General features: G+C 39.0%; 1 protein-coding gene across 4 annotated transcripts in view; it reads right to left on the bottom strand.

Moving 5' to 3' along the window:
* KLHL5 (kelch like family member 5) overlaps positions 1-20,437 on the bottom strand; it is a 94,110-nt gene extending 73,673 nt beyond the window's left edge. The window contains exons 1-2 of one of the 4 annotated variants that reach the window (XM_077758934.1): positions 19,871-20,437; positions 15,661-15,842 (exon numbers count right to left, since the gene is read on the bottom strand). In XM_077758934.1, coding sequence (XP_077615060.1) covers positions 15,661-15,683 — 23 coding nt within the window. In that variant the 5' untranslated portion in view covers positions 15,684-15,842; positions 19,871-20,437. Of the gene's footprint in view, positions 1-10,619; positions 10,690-15,660; positions 15,843-17,260; positions 17,361-19,870 lie in introns of those variants that run through there. The other 3 variants (XM_077758935.1, XM_077758937.1, XM_077758936.1) reach the window with 3 other exon arrangements.
* Between the last annotated feature and the right edge of the window lie 3,339 nt (positions 20,438-23,776).

A 23,776-nucleotide genomic window follows, 5' to 3' on the forward strand; every position in this document is an offset into this window, starting at 1 on the left:
CCAACAAAATGCATTCTATTGCTTATATTAGTTGTTTCTAGCTTTAGACTTTTGCAAGTGATACTGCTATGAACACTCTTGTCCACGTTATCCGGTGCACATGTATATACATTCCTATTAAGTATATATATATACAGAAACAAAACTGCTACATCATAAGGTGCGTATATGTTCAACTTTGATTATTACTGATTTATACTCCTACAATCATATGAGAATTCCAGTTACTCCACAAACACTGGGATTGTCCATTTTAATTTTAGTCATGCTGATGGGTGTGTAGTGAAATCCCATTTGTTTTTACTTTACATTTCTGTAGTTATTAATGTTGTTGGGTAACTTTTCACGTTTACTAGACATCTGGATATCCTTTACGTGAAAGGGCTTTTGTTTAGTTCTCTTGATCTTTTTGATTTCTTGGTGCTCTTTATCTAATGAGTCTTCTTTTATCCACATAATTTTAACATAAACCACCCTTTTCCACTGAACTGAGATATTACTTTTGTTCTTAATTAGCATCTCACATATACAGAGATCAATTTTGGGATACTAATTCTGTTCTATTTGTCTATTTTTTAAATATTTACTTTGAGAGAGAGAGAGAGAGAGAGAGAGCGCGAGAGCGAGAGAGCAGGGAAAGGGCAGAGGGAGAGAATCCCAAACATGCTCCATGTTGTCAGCGCACAGCCTAATGTGGGGTTCCATCTCACCAACCATGAGATCTTGACCTGAGCCAAAATCAAGAGTTGGATGCTTACGACTGAGATGAGACACCCAGGTGCCCCTACTGTCTATTTTTATGTCAATAGTACAGCATTTTAATTATACTCTATGTATAAGATGTTTAATATTTGTTAAAGCAAGTTCTTATCTCCACATATATCCTTTTTAAATAGTTTTTAAAGCTAATTTTAGATATTTCCTCTTCTCTACATGCTTTAAAGTAATTCTACCCAATCCTCTCCTCAACAAAAGCCCCAACCCTATTAAGATTCTAATTGGAATTGCAGTGAATTTGTATATTAATTTTCAGATGACTGGCATTTTATAATATTAAGGCTTCACATCTAAGCATATACACTATTTAGTTTGTTCAGAGCTCATGCTCACCAATAAGATTTTGAAATCTTTTGACTATAGGTTCTGTGCCTTTCTTACAAAACTTTTTATGTTTTTTTTTATCACTGTAGTAAATGCAATTTTTTTCTAGTTTCATTTCTACATGGTTATTGCAATTATAACAAAAGTATTGAGTACATTTATCTTATATCCAGTCATTTTCTCAAACATTTTATCACTATTTTAAAAATCGGTGTTCATTTCTCATTATGTTAAGTTAGAGGTACCTTTGAGACATCTAAGTGGAGATGTCAGATAGTTGGATAAATGTTCCCAGGACTCAGATCAAAGCTCCAAAAAACTCTAACAGAAGCCTAGTAGTGGGGAAGCCACCAAAGGAGATTGAAAAGGAATAACCAATGAAGTAGAAAAAAATCTGCAGGGTCTGGTGTCAGGCAAGCCACGAGATAAAGGTATTTCACGGCAAAAGGCATGGTCACAATGTCAAATGAGAGATGAGAGGTTGAGTATTATATGCAAAGAAATATGTCCAATGGAGCTGGCAACATAAAAAACTTGCCAAATAAGATAGGAGGAGTTTCAGTAAAGGGGCGGGGACCAATGCCAACTGTGGTGGGTTGAAGAGTTAATGTAATATGAGAGGAATAAGAGAAGACATGTATCTGTGGTGGGTTGAAGAGTTAATGGAATATGAGAGGAATAAGAGAAGACCTGTATAGACAACTCATTCAGAAAATCTGAACATGGGGGCTCCTGGGTGGCTCAGTCAGTTAGGCGGCCAACTCTTGATTTCAGCTCAAGTTATGATCTCACAGTTCATAAGTTCAAGCCCTGTGTAGGGCACTTTGCTGAAAGTACAGAACCTGCTTGGGAGTCTCTCTCTTTGCCCCTACCCCGCTCATTCTCTCTCTCTCTCCCCCCCCCGCTCTCAAAATAAACAAACTTAAAAAAAAAGAAAATCTGAACAGTGAGGCTGCATAATGGGATTGTAGCTGGAAGAAGTGAAGGATCAAAGTAATGGCTCTGCTTGCTTACTTGTTGATTTTTAAAAATATGAAGCATATCAGAATGATGAGAATGATCCAGCAGGAAGAGGAGACTGATGATTGTAAGGAGAAACATTGGAGCAAAAAGCAGTGAAGACTTTGATAAAAGGAGAGGAATGGCACCCAAGTGCAGCAGATGGCTCAGATAGTCGTAGGAAGAGGAATACTTCCTCCGCTGTAAGATTTATAACCTTCTAAATGCATCGATTATTTAAAAGGATAGATATGCATTAAGCAATCTACTCAAGATGAAAATCAAATCAGCCTTCGAAAAGGAGTCATGAAATAATAAAGATTAGAGGAGACACTAAAGAATTAGAAAATAAAATTACAGAATAAAGATCAAGCTCCTAAAAAAATCTGCCAGTATATTCTCTTACCTTCTAGCAAATTTAATCAAAGAAAAGACAAATCAGAATTTAGAAAGAAGATAAAGTAAGTTATAATAAAATAGAATATTTAAATAAGAGTTAAAAAGTAAAAGACTAATATGGCTACAAAAATTTTAAATGTCAAGTTGAATAAGGGAAATGCTGACAAGTGGAGAGAACTTAGGCAAGCAAAGTTGGAAAATAGTCTTCAAAGATAGAATTTGCTCAAAATCCCTTACAGCTAGATCTCTATTTAATAATTTTGCCTAAGGTTAAGCTTGTCTAAGCTTGGGTACTCTGGAGAAAAATCTTCATTCTAACAAAAACCGCTCAAAAATTATCTCTTGAACAGTAGCTTGTTATAGCGCTCATGTTAGCAAGAGCTTTACAGAAATTATTTCCCAGCTTTAATTCGATTCTTGGGCCAAATACTTTCTTTATAAAAAAAATATGTAGTAAGCTTAAGAATTAATGTTTTCATGGCATGAAATTTAGTATTTACATTGACACCTTTTCCTCGGTTTCATCAACTTTTCCCAAACAATATAAAATTGTTTTGCTCAAAAATTTATCCAGCTCTGGTGAGGAGTACTTCTTAGAGTAATTATGTTCACAAGATCAATACATATTGAAAGTCATTACATTGCTAAATTATTAAATGGTCTGTGCAGACTACTCCATATAAATTAGATCCCTCCCTATTCTGTCCTCCAACTCCTTAATTTTTTTACAGCACTGATCATTGCCTTGCATACTAGATGTTTATTCCCTTATTTGTTGTCTTTATCCTCACTACAAAGTAAGGTATAGCAAAGCTTTGGTTAACCACTACAGCCTTAGAACTTAGTACGGTACCTGGCAGACAGCAGGTGCCCTATCGATAATAAAAAATATATACATTTTTGAAATTATAAAGAATCTAATTTAAAAAATGTTAGAGGGGCGCCTGAGTGGCTCAGTCAATTGAGTGTCTCACTCTTGATTTTGGCTCAGGTTATGATTTCATGGTTCATGAGTTCAAGCCCCACACTGGGCTCTGTGCTGATAGTGTGGAGCCTGCTTGGGATTCTCTCTCTCTGGCCCTCCTGCATTTCTCTCTCTCAAAATAAATAAACTTAAAAATATATTAAAAAACATTTACCTCTGGTGACAAAATCTTTTCAGTATTTTTTTCAACTTAAGAAAAAAAACAATGATACACTATTTCCTTTTTCTATTTCGTTCTTTAGGAATATAGAATTTTTTTTAGCACTTTGAAATCTAATGGCTAAATAGCAGATGTCTTTTTAGACTGACCAACATTTTCTTCTGATTATCAAAATCTGTTCTGTACCTCTCTTTTTAATAAGTTGCCTTTCCTTAAACTGGAGAGGCAGCTCATACTACTTAAAATAGGAAAGTTTCAATTATGAATACATTTTTCAAAATGTAATTAAGGAATCCACATGCAATTTCTGCTTCAAATCTGCTCAAATGTTAGTTTGTGAATTTAAAAGATGACTCTATTCAGTATTATAATAGCAATACTGAAATGCCATTAAGATAGACTGCAGATGAGCTCACTTCAACAGTGTGATTTTTAAAGGCACAGCTTCAACAATAAAAATCACAGCTATTGAGTAACTGAGTTATATGGGTAATCGTTACTATACAAACTTCTCTTCACATAGAGTTTTTAAGACAACAGTATTTGCTTTATGAGTAATCAATTGTAATAAATCTGTCCCTATAGTGTTAAGTGTATGATACAGAGCACATAAAACACTTCCAGAATTTTACTGTACTGACCCAGCACCATTTCACCTTCCCAAGTTTTCCCTTAACAATAAGGAATTACAATATATGACTTAAAAGAATGTTTTAAAGGCTGATGTTTTAGGATAAATTTATTTTTTTATTAAAAATTTTTTTAACATTTATTCATATTTGAGAGACAGAAAGAGACAGGATGCAAATGGGGGAGGGGCAGAGAGAGAGGGAGACACAGAATCCAAAGCAGACTCCAGGCTCTGAGCTGTCAGCACAGAGCCTGATGTGGGGCTCAAACCCATGAAGCGTGACATCATGACCTGAGCTAAAGTTGGACGCTTAACCAACTGAGCCACCCAGGGTCCCCTAGGATAAAATTAAAACTTAGTCAAACTAGGTATCTTATCAGAATTTCGCTTAATCATCTGAAAACTAATATAATTCCACTAACACTTAAAAATGATGGCAGAAAATAGTTAATTATTCACACGTATTAGGAAAGATGTTAAGTTTAAACTTAATTTCAGATATTCTGTACCTCTTCTCCAAATCCATAAAAAAGCCAATATTATAAATGTAAAAAAAAAATCCTATTTATGTAAATTCAACACATCTCTGCTATATGCAGAAAGAACTTAAAGATGAGAATAGACAATAAAATCTCTCAGGGCAGGGAACACTATATCCCTAACAACTTGTATAGTGCATTTACTAAATTTGCTAAATTTAAATCAAAGAATAAATGAATAAATTAATGACATGGCCCTTGACTGGAAAGATCTTAAAATCTAGAAGAAGAGGGTTTTGAATGAAACACTTACTGAATTATCAAGAAATAAATATGTCCTTTATCTGGGAAGGGATGAGGTTCTTGAGTCCATTTAAAGGTATGCTTCAAAGAAATTTGGCAACAGTGAAAAACGGATTTGTGAGGGAAGGCACCATCAGTAGGGAAACCAGTTAGAAAACTCTTCAAGGGAAGAGGTACAGCTTATCCATGGGTGGAGGCAAGGTGATCTGAAAGGGGGATGGACATTAAAGATATTACAGAGACAGACCTCATAGAATGTCTGTGGCAAATGGACAGGAAGCAGTCAAAGATGACAGCATTTTCAAACTTGGCTTACTGGAAGAAGAAGAATGGTAACATCAACACTGAAAAAGAAGTAAGAAGGCTACAGCTCCATGAAGATTGAGTGTAGCTTTAGATAAATTTGGTTTTAATTAAGTATTAGGAATAGGGCCTGGAGTCTTAGCTAGCTTAAACTTAAATATCAATCTATTTAAGAAATCAGAAATTTAGAGTGTGGATAGAGGGGTCCTGGGTTGTTAACATTTGTTATCTTTTCATTCTTTCTACTAGTTACAACACATGGCATCAAAATTTCTTCTGTAAAGAAAAGAGGAACCCTAGAATACAATCTGAAATCCAAAATAAGGTTTCTGGTACAATGTTAAATCTTTCACTTAGTTAAAAATAATTGGGTAATATTGCTGACTTAATAAATTAAAGATGAATATTGAACTTAAATTCAGCTGTAACAAACCAAGAGATTTAGCTTTGTAAACTACATGGTGGACTGAAAGGTCAGCAGTTGAGAACTCTGATATATACCAAAAATTGAAGTTGCTTCATGGTTAAAGCCATCTAATATAGAAATTTTACATCTAATATAGAAATTTGCGTACCCTAAAAGCACTGTGTGACATATAGAAGATCAAGGTGAAAAAAATGAGTGAGGTAAATTTTAATCTTTAAACTAAATTATATCTCCTTGCTATATGATCATATAGTATCCCAAACTACTTGCTCTGAAAACTTCTTCCCTAGACTGGAAATTCCATGAAGGTTACAGAAAGAGCCATGGCTTTTGAGACACTTAAAATAAAAGAACTGACATTCAATTTAAAAAGTGCAATACAGCAGGATAAAGACATAGAGGCATGCATAGGGTACTAAGGTCAAAGCAAAATTTTCAGTCTAGCTGGATCTCTCTAAAAGCCTCTTGTCAGATGAAACCTCATACTTGGTCCATTAAATGAGAAAGTCAGTAACTGTAAAAATTATACTCACATATCCTTAAAGATTTTAACTGAAACACATACATATACATTCCTTCACATATCTTTTCATATAGGATTAATGCATATTTGATGTGGGCTCCCTGCTGAGTTTATGTCCTCTTTCTTATATAAGCCATGCCCACAATGACCCAACATCCATGATTTCCATTTATGATTTCTATAAATGGAGTGAGAATGGAAAAGCACTTCAAAAATAATACAAATACAGAATCTGTTAGACCAATAGTCTGTCCACCTTGAGATAGAAAGATAAAAAGCTTCTGCCAGGATGAAATTAATGTAATTCTTTCCAGGAGAAAGTGTTACCATGAAAAAAAACGTCAGCTGAACAAAACAGTGTGCTTGGAGTAGTGTCTAATTTACATTTCAGTGTGGAGCTCATTTCCTTGCGAACTACTAACAGTCTAGAACCAGTTAGCTGGTCCATAAACTTTGACAGGCACTGCTTTGGACTTTGGTGATCTTTAACACACACACACACAAACACCCTTCCCCAGCCCTACCCAGTCTTTTACAGTTATCCAGCCTTCATCAGATATGATAGCCAATCTGTTAAGAACTCATTTATATGGAGATATCCCAGAGCATCCAACTTAATTTTCAAAGAATGACTGATTTTTTTTACCCTCATTAACTAATATGTTTACAAATGTTTCATGATTATTATAACAAGCATAACTGCTAAAAATAGGTTTGTGAATAAACACAACCAACTTTCGGAGAGTATCCAACTCAAGGGGTAAGCACAGAGTTGTGGAGAGTTGTGCCCTACTATAGGGCATTCTATTTTGCTATGAGTGTTTAGTTGGCCCTGGGGATCAGTTAAGTACAATTTACAGAGGGAAAAGGGTGCATTAGGTTAAAGCTATGAGTCAATTCAGAGGTAGCTAGTTGAGGGTGCTTCTGCTGTTATTTTCCCACATTATTACTTATTAATGGTAAGCCTAAGTGATATAGCAGAAAGCCTGAATCAATAATTAAGCCACTCACCAGCTAGGTGTATAATTTAGGCAAATCACCTCTTTGGTCTCCAGTTTTGTGTGTATGTGTGTGCGTATGTATGTGTTTCAGTTAAATCAAATTAAGTAACATATGCAAGTACTGAGTAAGGATCTAGATTTTTAATAGCAGCTACTATTTCCTAAGTGTGTACATATACATGATAATATGTAAAGTACTCTACACTGAATGGGACTTTAGTTGTCTCAAACACTCTGGCAAACAGGGGTCATTCCTTTCTCCCCTTACATATGAGGACACTAAAGTAATGTGAGGTTACAAGATATCTGGGTAGCAGGGTTCAATGTGAATACAAACGCCAGATACTTTCAAATATACCACACTGCTTCTTGCTTATAAAATATTCTCATTTGGAACTCATAACTACCTCATGAGAAGGTAGAGTAGGTATTTACCCCCATTGTCTGAATCGGGAAGCAGATTCAGAGTATAGGTGACTTGTAGAAGGTTAGACATCAAGGAGTAGTAGAGTGGACTTAAATTCTTTACCAATCAGGGGCGCCTGGGTGGCTTAGTCGGTTAAGCGTCCGACTTTCGCTTGGGTCATGATCTCGCGGTTCGTGGGTTCGAGCCCCGCGTCGGGCTCTGTGCTGACTGCCAGCTCGGAGCCTGGAGCCTGTTTCAGAGTCTGTGTCTCCCTCTCTCTCTGACCCTCCCCTGCTCATGCTGTCTCTCTCTCTCCTAGAAATAAATAAAAATATTTAAAAAAAAAAAAATTCTTAAAAAAAAAAAAAAAATTCTTTACCAATCAGATCTAACCAAACTAAAAGCAAATTAAGCACAAAAAGAGAAAAAAACTGTCCTTAAAGAACATTATCACTTCTAATATAACAAAATACAAAGTTTATCATAATTGCAATTTAAATGCCAAAGTGGCTTTTATTCCTGTCATACAAGAGCCTCCCAGATTTCTCCCCACTTGACTTCTTCCCAGTTTCTGTCACAAATTCTTATAGGGCAATATGCTGACCCACATTAATGTATATCAAAAGTACCTTTTCGCCTTTCAACTGCTTATTGGTATTAATATCTGGTAGTAAAGAAAGCAATATTTAAAAAATCAATTAAATTAATATTATATGGCCTTTTTAATCCCCAAATTCATCTATAAAAATTATCACGGTTGATATTATGAAGACCATAGTTTAACTGTAACAAAATATTTATTTTTAAAAACAGCCCATTAGGATGAGCCAGTTGGTTAAGCATCCAACTTTGACTCAGGTCATGGTCTCATGGTTTGTGAGTTCGAGCCCCACGTCAGACTCTGTGCTGTCACTGCGGAGCCTGCTTCAGATCCTGTCTCCCTCCCTCTCTGCCTCTCCCCAGGATCTCTCTCTCTTAAAAAAAAAGAAAAAAAAAACCCTGAAAAAAAATAGCGCTTTACAGGCACCTGTGTGGCTCAGTTAGTTGGGCATCTGACTTCACCTCAGGTCATGATCTCACATTCACGAATTTTAGCCCTACATCAGGCTCTGTGCTGAGAGCTCAGAGCCTGAAGCCTGCTTCATATTTTGTGTCTCCCTCTCTCTCTGTTCCTTCCCCACTTGGACTCAGTCTCTTTCTCTCTCTCTCAAAAACAAATAAACATTAAAAACAAATTTTTTAAATAGCTCTTTAACTTGATGACAAGTAAAAAAGATTTCCTTGCCACTCACCCTTAGATATTATAAAGTTAGGTATATATTTGCTGCGGCACAAAGATGAAAGCCATAATGCCATAAAGGTAACAGCAAACCACCAATAAACTCCTGCTTGATCCTTTATGGTTGGCATGTATGTGCTAAGACACCCAACTGTCTTATGTGCCATAAAAAGTAATAATCTGGATAACCATCATTTTGTCTTTTACTGACCTGAACCAAATTCAGTATTTCTGTCTTCAATGTAGCTTTATGGTGATAGAGGGAAATTATCAAACAGTACTCTCTAGACACAAATATAATCAAGCAAAATTGGCTGGGTTCTCTCTACACATAATGAGCCAATCACACATCAAGCTGATTCTGCTGCAGAACCAATCAGATTTTATAGACTGTACACTAGATGGAACAGTGAAAGGTGGGTAAGGAAAGGGTAGTCAAGGACAATGTAAGCAATAGAGAAAAATGTGAAGCACTGTTCTCAGCTGCTCGTAATTAGAAATGGTTAATCAATACAACTGTTATACCAGTTAACCATTATAAAGAGACTCCCTGGCTTGCCCTACATCTAGACCTTAAAAAAAAAAAAAAAAAAGCCACCAATTCATTCTCTCATTCATTCATTCTGTAATTCAGTTCCAGCAAAAAGCAAAATGAGTTATGTCAGTGAGTCAAATGGTAATCAAGGGAGACCAGTGGAGGCTAGAATTACTTCTTAGAGTTAATTCGATGTTAGGAGGCCGTTCAGAGCAGTCCTCCCAAACCCTCCATCTCTGGTGGACAGGGGGCTAGGACAGATTGGTTCAGGCCCTTCCAAAGCACCATGCTGAGTGTGTCCACCAATTCTAAGCTACTATGGAGCAGGGGAATTAGATATTCCTTCTTTCTACTTATCAGAGAAATATCACCCCAAGGCCAAGCATATGTTAAGTAAAAGTAAACCAACCACACTCAAGTCTAAATTTCCTCTCATCCGCTTTCCACACTATAGCCAAAGTAACCTTACAAAGTCTAATTCTTGACCATATTACTTTTACTTAAAACTTGTTCTCAATCACCTACAAGGTCAATAAAAGCCAAGGCCTTTAGTATGGAAACCAGTGTTTCTAACAATCTAGTAGTTCTTGCTACCTTTTCCAGCTTTCCTTCCTCTCAACCTCTCTTCCTGTTTCACTTTCCTGTCATAAAAACAGTTAAAACACACTACATCAAAAGAAGCAAAATGAATATTATTGCAATATTTCCCAAATGAAAAGGACTATGGAAGATACTGCAGGTAACACAGGTGTGAGTGGAGTTAAGTTTTTTCCCTTCTCATTTAACCTTCCATTTAACTCTCTTAGCTCTGTTCCCTGGCGATCTGATAAACATAGGCATGCCAACTATGTTACTAGGCAACTCTGCTTATAGTAAAAATGACTAATAAATAAATTTGCATCTGGGCTCAGAAGGGAACTACAAATAAAGTATAACTACCTCACAGGTAGCCATAGCTTTGACCTCCCTGAGTGTGACAGCTCTTGTAATTGGCATATCCCTCATGGGAACCCTGGAAACTAAGTCTATGGAGTCGTGTGGCATATCGTTTCCCATGAGACATGAGATGTTTGAAACCAAGGTAGCACCTATGTCCATCTGTTTTGAGCTTTCTCTCCTTCAGCTTCCACTTGGAGCAGCGACTCCCAGATGGCTACGGAAACTGCTTACAGATGGACTGCTTTGAGGATCACAACCACGGGTGAGGCACACTGGATGCTGTCTTCCTTGCAAGCTGTGGTTCCTGTCTGATGTCCTTCTAAGTAAACACACCTATAGGAGATTTCTGACTGTTCAGTTGAACCTAAAAAGACCCATACATTTATACAGCAGTAAAAGCATGTCTCACAATGACATTCCAGATGTTCTACGAGTAGTACCCCGGCCCCTCCCCTGTCTGCTCTTTTAGATTAACATATATCCCTGACAAATAAAATACGCAGCTTTTACTCACCTTTCTCTGCTGTTATTCCTTTTCTGGGGAGCCCATCTTCCAGGTAACATATACTACCTCCCCATAGTCCATTCCTTCAGCCATCTGCTGAGGTGAAGCTATGGATATTTGCAACCAGAAAGAAAGGAGATATTGCATAGGTAAAGATTGCAAGGAAACTTTGCTAAGAGAAGCTAAGTGTAAACATAGAAAAGGAATTGGAATTTATTACAAATAAAAAATAGGTGAAATTGGTGGAGAGATATGGCAATAGCATGTTAAAGTGTAAAATGTTCAGATAGAGTGTCTAGACTAATTGTAGAAAAGAACAGAGCAAGGCAGTATATCAAATGCTCCCTTCTTTCTGCATTATTTGCCATGGAGAGAAGCCAGGGAGCCCTGTACCAGCATCAAAGACAGGTGACTTATAAGAGTTAGGCAATTCAGTAATCTGTACCTTTGGAGAGGGAGAAGGGATGGAGGGAAGGATGACCAAAGGAGATGGTTTACCAGTAGTTCAGGGAGGGGACAGTGTTGCTACAAGTCAGCTCCAACTCTATCTCCTTAACCTGATTACCCTAATCAGCCTGTCCCAGTAGAATCTATAAACTGATGTTAATTGTATAGCAGAACTTTTAATGGCATCACAGCTTTCTTTATTCCCAAACTATTAGAACTGCCTCTTTCTCTATTACAAGGTTGCCAAATACCCTAACTTGTTACACTTTAGGGCCAATTCCATTACTCCCAAGCTTTGATAGTGGTTAACTTGAGAGCTAACCAACATGCGGCACTTAGAAAAAAAAAATTTAGTTCTTCTAGACTTGCTAAAGGCTCTGGCCAGTCTCCTTTCAGTCTGTGAATTCTTAGGTTAAAACACCCAGCATTTAAAAGCAAACCAGTCAACAGAAAAAGAGGAATGAATTATACGTGCAGAGACACTAGCAAGGCATCCTAGAGACCCAGAGGGAAGCAGCCCCAGCTCCTAACTTTCTGTTGTTGATGTCAGTTGCCTCTGAGCCTGAGCTGCACTTCCTGCTGTTGGACTCTGTGACATAAAGCTATATCCTTCTTTTAACAAAACACTCTTTTTGCCCAAGCTAGTTTATTTTGTCACCAAAAATTCCCTATAACCAAAAACAGTGGTTGGGGTAAAGTATACAGAATCAGGTTTTATCAACATGGAAAGATTCTGTTGATGTTTTTTAAAAAGGAGGAGAAAGAGAACTCAATTAGTGCTATTTTATTTGGGGTTGTAAATTTCCCATTCATCTTTTTATTCTCACAGGAGCTAACATAGTATGCCTTATACACACCACATTTAACACATTTAAATGTTTACTGAATGAACATATAAAAAAGAATGAATCCACTTGGTCAAAATAGTATGTCTAATTATGGAGTTTTTCAAAAGCGTTTCATTTCCAATCAATAAAAAATATTCTTTGCACTTATTAGCATAATTCTATGATTAAACACACATATGTACACACACAAAAAAATGCTGTTTTCTATGCTCTAAATACTGAAAAGCATAATTTGGATTTCATTTATCTGGATTTTATGTTAACTCCTGAGACTATAAAGCCTGCTTAGTGTAGTCATTAAGACTGTCTGCAAACTATTCCAGTTCTCCAGCTGAGCACATGATAGAGCTGCATTTCTCAACCTCCTAGAAGTTGCATGTAGCCAGATGAGGTGTTTGGCCAATCAAGGCAGCAGAAGTTATATGTGTCACTTCCAGGCAGAAGCCTTTAAGAGCCAATGTGCAACTCATCACCTCCTTTCCCCTGCCCTACCGATTGTGGAAGCATGTGCTGGGATAGAGCCTCTGATAAACTGGGCCTCCAAACGACTACCTGTAACAGAGTTCTCCTGGGACCCTCACTGGATATGCCCTGTGACCAAGAAACAAACCTTTTTCTAAACCAGGAAAATGTGAGGGTCTTTTGTTACAACAGCATAATTTACCCTACCTGGTATATTCAGCAGACACTTCTCTCATAAGTGGAATGAAAGCAATGGATAACTCTGGCCTTCAATGTGTCTTCAGAATAGTAACATTTTGTATAGCACTGCATCATTTATAGAGTGTACCTCATTATTCAAACTCTCAAAATCCAAACACAGGAACTGAATGGAGTCAGATACATTTTTGGACCAATCCCTCATCTTCTTAACTCTCCCTACCTGCTATCTGAAACTCAGGAACCAGATACATTTGGATGAGGTGATATTCCTTGCCTTCCAAACTCTTGCCACCTGAACTCAGGAATGGAAAACAATTTAGACAGTGAAGGATTCTCCACACATTATTTTATTTGTACCCTTAAAACTGTTTTTCTACTACATTACCTGTCAGACCCTCAACATCTATTGAATGAACTGTGTGCTGCCATCATTCTAATTTTACAAACAAGGGAAGAGTCAGGGAGGTTCACAATCTTGCTAGGAATAAGCTTACACTTTAGTGGCACAATCCCAGACTTTCTGGCTTCAAATCACTTGCTCTTTCCACTATGTACCATACTTCCTAAGATCTCTTACAGCTGTAGAATTCCAGGATTTAAATGTCAATCACATATTTACAGCCAAGAATATTTAAAGTCATTCTTTAAGCAATTCTACTTGCCTGAACCTAGTCTAATTCAGTACCCTGAAGCACAGAATAGGAAGAAGTCCTAGAGATCATTGGGTTAAACAGGCAACTTGCAGAACAATGAGGAACTATAAAAGAATTTAGGGGAAAATACACGTTTCCTTTGGCATACAGTATATTGAAAATGCTGACTTTAGAAAAAAATGCTTTTAGATTATCTTCACTTTGGTTCTTACCAAATTGGCTAACCTAAAACTCTGTTCTCCCAACTTTTATCAAACCTCAGTTGTAAGAAATACTCATGAAGAATTGCCTGTCCATCCATTTCTATAGGTCCAGTGGTTCTCAACAGTCAAATGAATTTGGAAGAGGTCACAAAATATATACCCCTTTAAAAAGAGTAATCTTTAACATTAGCCAAGAAATTGAGTAAAGAACTGCTGAAACTTGACTAACCCAGCTATTTCAAAGTTATTTGAGTTCGGACTCTTATTTCAAAGAAATAAACTACTGAATTCTCATTTCGTGGAACACAGTTAGGGAAATACTGTTCTAGGTAATTCTAAGTGTTATGAATGGTTCAAGTTAAGCCTTTAGGGAACTTATCTTTAGAATTTTATTACTGTCCCTAATTGAAGAACACTGTCTAAAATTCATTATTTTTTGTAAGGATATTTTAAAGATGCTGCCAACCACGTCATGCAAACTCCCTTTTTATTAGGGCCCACGAGAGAATGTTTCCTCTGAGGCCTCATCACCAGAAAATGCCCTGCTTAGGCAGAACTAGTTTGTTTTTATCTTGTAATTAGAAACACACTGAAGCTTACTGTTTCCCCCCCCATTTTTTTTCTTTTTTTTTTTTGCTGGCTGCTAGGAAGCCCATTGCTGAAACTATGATTCACTTTTGTACAGGATGTTACAGTCTGCACTGTATTATCTTTTTCCTTGACTTTGTATTATTTTTCTTGCTCTGCCTCAATTTTCTCATTTAGTTTTGTTTTACCCTTTTGTACCATACGGAGACGAAGGGGCTTCAAATCCTTTTTGGAACTCTATACGGTATATATTAAGTCCTATCTTACTAATTTCATGTTGATTTTTCCCTACCTGCCCCATTACCCAGAAATATCAGTGTCTTCACCTTTGTGTAAAAGTATTTATACTGATGACAAACCAACAGAACATACACGTTTACAATACAGTCAAATCCGCAAATGCTTAAAACCTGAAAAAGAGTTACTGTTGTTCTCAAAACGACTCATTAAACTGTTTTCTAAACGGAAGAAGAATTACCATTTATTGAGTACCAGTAACTATTAGACACTTAATATACAACCATTTCACTTTTTAAAGAATGAAGCAAGGGTATTTACATATACACTGTGTGAACGGATGAATTAGAAACTGGTAATATTGGTGGGCTGGGAGGCGGGGGAGAGACTTTGTATATATCCCTCTCGGCACCTTTTGAATTTTGTGAACGTATCAACTATTCCCAAATACTTTTTAAAAATCGAATGGGGCGATAGTAAAGACGGCAGTAATGCTTTACTCTCTGCTACCGCAAACTTTTTTCGTCAGCTTTGATTCCTGAGTACGCCACTTAAATGCCCCAAGGAGTTTCAAGCAGGCACTCCAGCTTTTACTTAAATAAAGTCCCTTTCTGATTCTCCACACTCTGGGATGAGGCAATTACTTAAAATAAGAACTGAGATCTTGATAGCCTGCAGATAACAATCAAAACAAAAAATCCGAAATGGTTTGCAGTTGGTTTTATTCGTGGAAGAGTGCCGGGAAGAAGCCACGCCGTCCGCACCTCCACCGGCTGGCCGGACGCACCACCGCGTGCAGAACTTTGCCCAAGTCGGAGCGCGGCCCACACGCAGCTCCCGGTCCCCCGCGGCGCGGCGGAGGGGCCGGGCCGGGGTTCGAGCCCCGGGCGGGGCCAGGGCAGGGCCCCGCCCGGCCCACCCCTNGGATGAGGGGAATTCCTGGGGCTGGAAGTTTAGGAAGAGGCCCTTCTTCAGAGCAAGAAGAGAGCGGGCCTGTGGATTTTGATTAGAGGACGGTATTGTCCTGGAGCTTTGGGGGAACTCACCAAGAGTTGCCTCTCGTCTGCATGTCCTGCAACTCTTCCCTTTGCAACAATCTGATAATTATTGCGCCCCAGGTCGTGGGTTTGTGCCACAGCAATTAGGATCCTCAACTCTGTGACTGTAATCCTTGTTTTCCAATGGTGGGATAATAGGAATTCAACAAAAGTAGGTTCTTTATTCATCCCTGTAGGCAACGTATGTTAAGCAACAATTATACACTAGGTGATGAGAATACCAAGAACTAATTTATTCAGCGCCTATATGCCAAACACAAATCTAAAGGGCTTTACATATTGTTAGGAAAACAAGTAAGGTCTCTACTCCCCGTTGAGCTCTTGGCAAGTAAAGGAGGGAGGGAGTTTCCTTAGTTTTTCTTAAGAGTGATGTGTAAAAGAAATGCCTACCTGCTTTGGGTTCTCAAAGTCATGCACATGTTCGTTATTTGCAGATTCAGTGTTTGCTACTTTGAGCTAGTTGTAGGGTGCCCTTGAAGGCAAAATGCGTTCATGTGGTAATTCTCGCCCACAAAATGACATTTGCTTAGGAGATCTTCAGTATGTCTCCCCAATAAAAAAACCAGTGCAAGCAAGTGGTCCAGAAAACTGATGGTTCAAGTCATTAGCATGACAACATAGCCCTAATAGGATAGCTGCCTCAGCGGCTGGCTGGCTGATCTATTTAAGGATCTATTTTTGTACCCTCCCTCTTGGGGGAAATGGCTAAGAAAAAGCAACGTTGTGTAAAACAATGAAGCATTGACATGGACTGCTAGTTCAAAAGGAAGCAGATGGGCCTATTTAAAACTGTTAGAGTCAGGAAAGATACATCACAAGACTAACACTGAGGGCTCCAATCACAAAGTTCAGGATATATTTTTTTATCAGCCATGTGGTTGCTCTGATAAAAGCAACTTCCACCCCTTCCCATCCCTTTGCAACCACACCTACGTGCACAAACAAAAATTATTTCAGTAGTATTGTGTTGTGTTTTATTTGAGAGAGGGAGAGAAGGTGCGCAGACATGCAGGCATGCACGAATGAGAGAGGAGGGGGCAGGCGGGGGGAGGAGAGAGAGAGGAGAGAGAGAAAGAGAGAGACAGAGAGAGACAGAGAGAGAGAATCTTAAGCAGGCTTCATGCCCAGCGCCTAGCCAGTTGGCTGAACTCCATCCCATGACCCTGGGATCATGACCTGAGCCAAAATCAAGGAACTGAGCCACCCAGGCACCCACGTAGCACTGTTTTTAAGTACACAAGACAGTTGTACAAACTCTTGGCCTGAATTTTGGGCATTTGGTACTATTTTTCAGCCTCCATTTGATTTTTTTCAGTGTTAACATTTGTGCAAGTAACAGCAAATGACATTCTTCTCATAGTCCTCCCCCTCCCCCCGTTTGTTTTTCAATTTTGGAATTTTAATTCAGTCTTTCTCTTTTGGGTTTATAGTGAGAAAGATTAGAAAAGCATTGCAGTCAAATCACATTGCAATTGCAGTAAAAAATGAATCCTAATTTAAGACAGGAATTCCCATAAACCCTCTCTTTTTTTTTCATGTCAGATATATTGTTTGTTGTCTTGAAACCTATTCTCTTTGATTTACTCACCTGTATTTTCAGTTTATTTGCTCTACCATCCCAATAAAAGCAAATTAAATGAAACATTCCTCATGATCTGGCATCTTGCTGCTGGCCTCAGCTCCCACCTTGCTTGTTCTCAGGCTTTCCCCACACTGGACTCCTTCTCTTCTGCCAACACACCAAGCACTTGCCAGTTAAGCCTTTACATGTCCCTTTTCTGGAAGGCTTTTAGCTAGCCACGTGATGGTCTCCCTTTTCCCTTATGTCACTTTTCCTGACTATCCTATGTAAACCTGCAAACAGTTCCTCCCTCCTCTCTCTAGTTCCTCATTTCTCAGCACTTAGTACCACATGACATATATCTCTATTCCCACTAGAATGTGAACTCCATGAGAACAATATCTTGTCTGTTTGGTTCAACGTACACCTCCAGCGTCTAGTACTTATGGAATCTGTCACATAGTAGATACTCAGCAAATATTTTTGAATGAATAAATGACTTCAGATGAGAAAGATAGTGTGTACTCCATTTTATAATGGTCAAAGGACTTTCATGCAATTTGCCTTATAACTGAGTCACAGGATTTAGATATATAAATAAGGTCTAAAATAAAGCCCAGTGTCACCCTACTTAAAATTGGTATTTTGAGGGGCGCCTGGGTGGCTCAGTCGGTTAAGCGTCCGGCTTCGGCTCAGGTCATGATCTCATGTTTCGTGGGTTCGAGCCCCGCGTCAGGCTCTGTGCTGACAGCTAGCTCAGAGCCTGTAGTCTGTTTCAGATTCTGTGTCTCCCTTTCTCTCTGATCTTCCCCTGCTCATGCTGTCTCTCTCTCAGAAATAAATTTTTAAAAAACATTAAAAAAATTTTTTTAATTGGTATTTGAAATAGCAGTTTTTAATCTCCTATTCTGTCAATATACTAAAGAACAGGATTTGAAAAAGCATTCACAGCTAAGAATTTATGCTGAGATTTTACAACATGGCCCATACAAGGATCTACACTATCAGAGAATAATGATGGATTAGTAAATCCTGTCAAAGTCGTAATATTTTTCCTTGAGATCAAACAGTATAGCACTGATCAGAAGTGGAGTAATTAAACCTAAAATTTGATTAATATTAAGTTGGTAGATGGTATTAATACTCCTTTGTCAGTGCTGTAATAATTTTAATTGATAATCATGATGGTGAAGTTAACAATGTCTTAATCTGCTTAAAATGTAGTACTGATAGGGTGGCTGAGTCGTTCTGACTTTGGCTCAGATCATGATCTCACAGTTCCATTGGTGAGTTGGAGCCCCGAGTCAACCCAGAGCAGATGGTGCAGGGTGTTTGGGATTCTCCCCCTCTCCTCTCTCTCTGCCCCTTCTCCACTTGAGCTTTCTCTCCTTCTCTCAAAATAAATAAAAACTTTAAAATAAAAGTGTAGTACTAATAGATAGCAAACAGAATTTAATCCTAGTGTGTAGACACTTTTAATAAAGAAATGATGTGACTTTGCATTCTCTGCCCTGATTACCAGTTTGGGTGAGTGGCTGGGGGATTAAAGTCTTAAATATCATTATATACAGTACCTGTGTTCAAAATCTGGCTCCTGATAATGGGATGTCTTTTAGAGGATTTAGAATTTTTTCAAGAGTACTGCTGCTAGCCATGTTTTGGCATGAAACAGCCTCCTATTAAAATACAAAGTTTTATTTATTTTTTTTAAAGTTTATTTATTTTGAGAGAGAAACAGGCAGAGAGAGAATCCCAAGTAGGTCCTGCCATCACTGAGCCCAATGCGGGGCTCAAACTCATGAACCTTGAGATCATGACCTAAGCAAAATATGGAACTTTATTATTATTATTATTTTTAGAGAGAGAGAAAGTGAGGCCATAAGTGAGCAAAGGGCGGAGTGAGAGAGAGGAGAGACAGAGAGAGGGAGAGAGAAGCGAGGCTCACCCAAAGTGGGGCTCATGCTCCCCCAATGTGGGACTTGAACTCATGAACTAGGAGATCATGAACTGAGCCTAAGTCAGGTGCTTAATGACTGAGCCACCCAGGTGCCCAAAATACAGAGCTTTAAAAGGCAGCAGCAGATATACCCCTGGAAGGAGAATCTCTATGTTGACAGAGGCAGGTGGCCAAGTAAACCCAACTCCAACTTTGGCCTCTTGAAGTTCACCTCAGATTTTCACTCTGGTGTCTCTTGGTTTCCCAGGGTAATTTAATCCCCTTTTAACTTGGTTTAAATACAAAAAAGTAGGGGCGGCAGAGAACAAAAGAAAGAAAAAGGGGGCAAAAAGACTTCCTAGGCTGCTTTCACCACAACCAAACTCATGTAGAATTTTCACAATGAACTTTACTAAAAGCTAAAGGAGAATAAAAATGAAATTGTAATGGAAAATGTAAGCAACGTATATAACTCCATTCATTATCAAGTGACTCTTACAGTTTGCATTCTTCTAAGAACGTCTGTTCCCAAAGGAATACAGGTATACAGTTGCAGGCAGTCTCTGTAATTTCCTCCCTCGCTTGGCTCCCTTTCTTTCTCCACAGGGTAGGTCATTTTTCTGTCTTTTGCATGGGAGCCATCAAGCCTGTCCCAATCACAGCCAAGGCTAAAAGCCTCACATATACTGTTCAGTTCCTACCTGATACAGCATGGTCCCAGTCCAATCACAAAACGTGGAGGCTGACACCACTTATGAGCTCCTTCTTCAGGTGGGACTCTCCGTACACACGGACGAAAGGCCACTCCAGCCCACTGTCGGGCCACCTCCCTCCATTCCCTGCTCTACACAGCGCTGGGGGCATGGGGAAGGAATGCGCATTCTCTCATGCACATATTTCCATCCACCCATACGTAAGTAGCCCTCCTACAATCAATCAGGTCACATTCTGACTGGAAAAAAAGGTTTTTGTAAAATGACTTTAAACACTCCCCGTCAGTCCCCTCAACTTAAAACACAAACCTGTTCCTTCCCTGGTATTCTACTTAACACAGTTTAGTGACCTTTCATTGCCTTCGAGGTAAAAGTCAAATATCTTAGCATGTTTGTAAGAGCCTTCATAATTTAACCCTTGTCTCTCCAGGGCTATGCCCATTGCAGTGTCCAGCATGTATCATTTATCCCACAATTTTATCTTTAAATATGTTTCCTCCATCTGGACTGCCCTGCTTTTCCCATCCCTGCTTGCCTAACTCCCTCAAGACTCAACTCAAGGGTCCCCTCCTCTGCCAGTCTTTATCCTGATCTCTCCAGGCTGAGTCTGTTCTTCCTCCGTATACACGTAATACTGCAGGGGAGGAAAAATAATTTTCCCTCTACCCTTCTAAGGCCCTTGGCTGAGACACTCCCTGTAATAAAAGACAGATTAATAGGAGAAAAACAAACAAAAGTTTAATAATATATATACCTCCTGACTACATGGGAAATACCCAGGAAAGCTGAGTAACTTCCCCAAATAGCCCAAGCCACCACCTTAAATGCGATCTCCAGCTAAAGACAAAAGATGTTGGGTGGGGAGGTAGGCAGTTATAGGAGGTTACCAGGCAAAGCACACTAAACAAGGGTTTGGTTGTTATGCAGATTTAAGTCATTTGCCTCTCCACGTTTAAGAGTTTCTAGAGACGTAGTCATCTTCTTCTTCCTGGTACAGAGGAGACACTCTTAAAATGGAGATTTGCCTTATGAATGTAAATGCTTCTTACAAAAAGGTAACTTCTACTTGGTTTTCAGAGCTTTCCCTGTGTCTGTGCTTCTTAAAAATAACCAGCCTAAATTAATCCTGTGCCAAAGGGGAATATTTTGGGGTGGCGTATTTTGCTCCCCTTCAAAACCTCTACTGTGCCCTCTACTACTGTGTAGTAGTTACTTGATGGGCTTTGAACATTGGCTAACTGGTCCATCTCCCTGACTAAAAGTCCATAACTGCAGGTCATAGAGATTTGTTGACTGAATGAATGAATGAATGAAAAACTACCCCTTCCCGAAAAGCCTTGAGAAATAACAACTTGTTAGAGTACGGCCAATTTTTCCTCTGAGGTCTATAACATACACAAACAGGACCTCTCCTCTAATTTATAATGTTACTTATAGCATTAACACCAGTTTCATGAAACTTTAGAAGATCCTTAATTTAGGATTCCATTAACTTACAAGTCAAGGGACTGAACACATAGTACTTATATTTATTTTTATACATTAAAAAATTATTTCAGCATTTCAATATACTTGTTTTATTTTTTAAAAAAATCACAGTTGCAAGGTGACAAATTGATGTTGATTTCTTATGAGTTAAAAAATGTTCCAGGATGTATCTTCATATTTGATACATTACTTCCTGATTCACTAGCAGACAGGAACCACTCAATCTGGCTTCCATTTTAATGTTCTCAGATCGTAAGTTCATAACCACATCATTGTGCTGATGGTTTGCTTATAGAATATTCATTTCAGCAACACTCACCAGCTGTGAAGAGGCCCACAGCATAGGAGACTCTGTGTTACCTATTAGGGGGAGAGAACAAACAAAGATGAGTCGGACAGATATGTAAACTGAGAAGTCCTTATCAATCATTATGCTTCCTCTTCCTCCATTTTGTGCATCTTTTAAAACGCAGACATGCCTCTGTGTTCACACTTGCAGTCTATATTCAGTGACTATACTTAGCACAGAATTCACAGGGCAAGATTCTGGCTGAGTAACAAGCAGCTGACTTGAGACTGGAAAAGAATGGGTGAAAAGAAGGAGGCATGCACTGTGTACATTCGAGGACATTCAGAGTCAATGGTCAGAAGAGGCAGAGGGCTCTTTTGAATCTAAGAAATGCTATTTCTCGATTGTCTTGGTGGATGGAGAGGAAAAGAATAAAATGCATTCATAGTTTGACATTGAAATGCCCTCTTGTTACAACCAGTTCTTTTCACCTCAGACTGAACCTACTGGACCCAATACTTTCAGACTCTGAACAATTGATTTTGCTCTATTTCCTAGAGAATCAGAGATTGTTATAGTCTAGCATCACGAAGAATGTTTCGATCTGTGCTATTCTGGCTCTTCATTCATGTAATTAACAAGATAGTCCATTTCAGTGTCAAAATTAGTTGCCAGAAACTGTTCCCGGAGGCTGAAATACTGCAGCGGTTTTAGGGATCCATTCCAAAGTGGCTTTCCCTTCCTGCTTCCCCTCTGAGCATACTGGCAGGGTCAGACAAGCCTGCTTCATGGTCCTTTTAAGGAAAGTGGCCCACCATGTCGTTTCCAGCATTGGCTGACATCTCAGGGCAGTGGCCTTTGTTAGTGAAAACAGACTCTGTTTTCCCAGCCACAGGCGATTGACTGGGCATGGGGACAGTGTAGGCAAAGCAGCCACAGATGGGCTGAGCGTGAGAAGGCCAGACACCTCCGAGGAGGCCTGTGTGTGAAGGCTTCAGGTGAACTTCTACCCAGTCTCTGGCTTTCTACACACAGTGGTGGCAGATCAAACCAGATATTCCCCAGAGGGTAGGTGAACAAAGAGAAGGCGGTGTAGTGAACCTCGGCCTGTAGTCTGGGCAATGCTGAGCACCTTTTCTGGTTCTCGGAGGGGCTGGGTGTACTTTCCATGCTGACCTGGCGGACCTGGCTGGTGAAGAGGCGGCCTCCTATGTGCCCTCATGACCTTTGCAACAGCCTCACCACAGCCACCAAAGGCGGGCAGGGACGGGGCTGTGGTCTCCTGCCTGAGCTAAGGCTCTCTCTCTATTTCTTCTCAATTAAGTTCAAGCTCTGGCTCAGTTTCCCAGTCCCTTTCTCCGTAATCTCCATCTCTAAAACAGCAAAAAGCCTGTGTGGACTGGAGGAAAACATTTCCTTTTTTTGCCTCCTGGATTCTTTGGCTGCCCTAACAATTAAATTGATACAAGACAGATTAATAGGGGAAAAAATTTTAATTTCATATAGACAAGAGCTCATAGAAATATGAGGCTCAGAGATGTAACCAAAGCAGGCAGCTTTTATACCTTTTATACAAAGAAACAATTATTTGTGAAGATTTGACAATGGGGTTGGGGTAGCAAATTAATAAATAAATAACAAGGTTTCTTCTCCGTCTCTGGCAACAAGGATGCCTTCTACCCTCTAGGTGCAAGAAAGGTACTCTTCATGTGGGGAATTTATTTCGTGCTTTCAGCAAGGGAAAGGAGGGTCAGAGTGTCCTTGCACTGTTTCTTAAGTATTTTAATTGAAAATAATCAGTGTACCAAAGTGGCATACTTTGGGGTAGCCTGCCCAGAACCCCATCAGTAGAGAGAAAACATTTATCAGGTTATAATTTACATATAGTAAAAATCCACCCCTGCCAGTGCACAGTTCTAGAGTTTTGCTCATGCATGCAGCTGTATAGCCACCACATCATCACGGTATAATCTATATATGGAACATTTCCATCACCCTAAAAATTCCCTCAGGCAGCTTTGTAATCAACCCTCCCTCCATTTCCAGACTCTGGAAACCACTGATGCATTTTCTGTCCCCGCAGTTTTGTTTTTTGCCTAGTGTCATATAAGTGGATC

Source organism: Crocuta crocuta, unplaced genomic scaffold (assembly GCF_008692635.1).
Source record: "Crocuta crocuta isolate KB4526 unplaced genomic scaffold, BGI_CrCroc_1.0 scaffold223, whole genome shotgun sequence".
In the NCBI taxonomy this organism is placed as follows: Eukaryota; Metazoa; Chordata; class Mammalia; order Carnivora; family Hyaenidae; genus Crocuta; species Crocuta crocuta.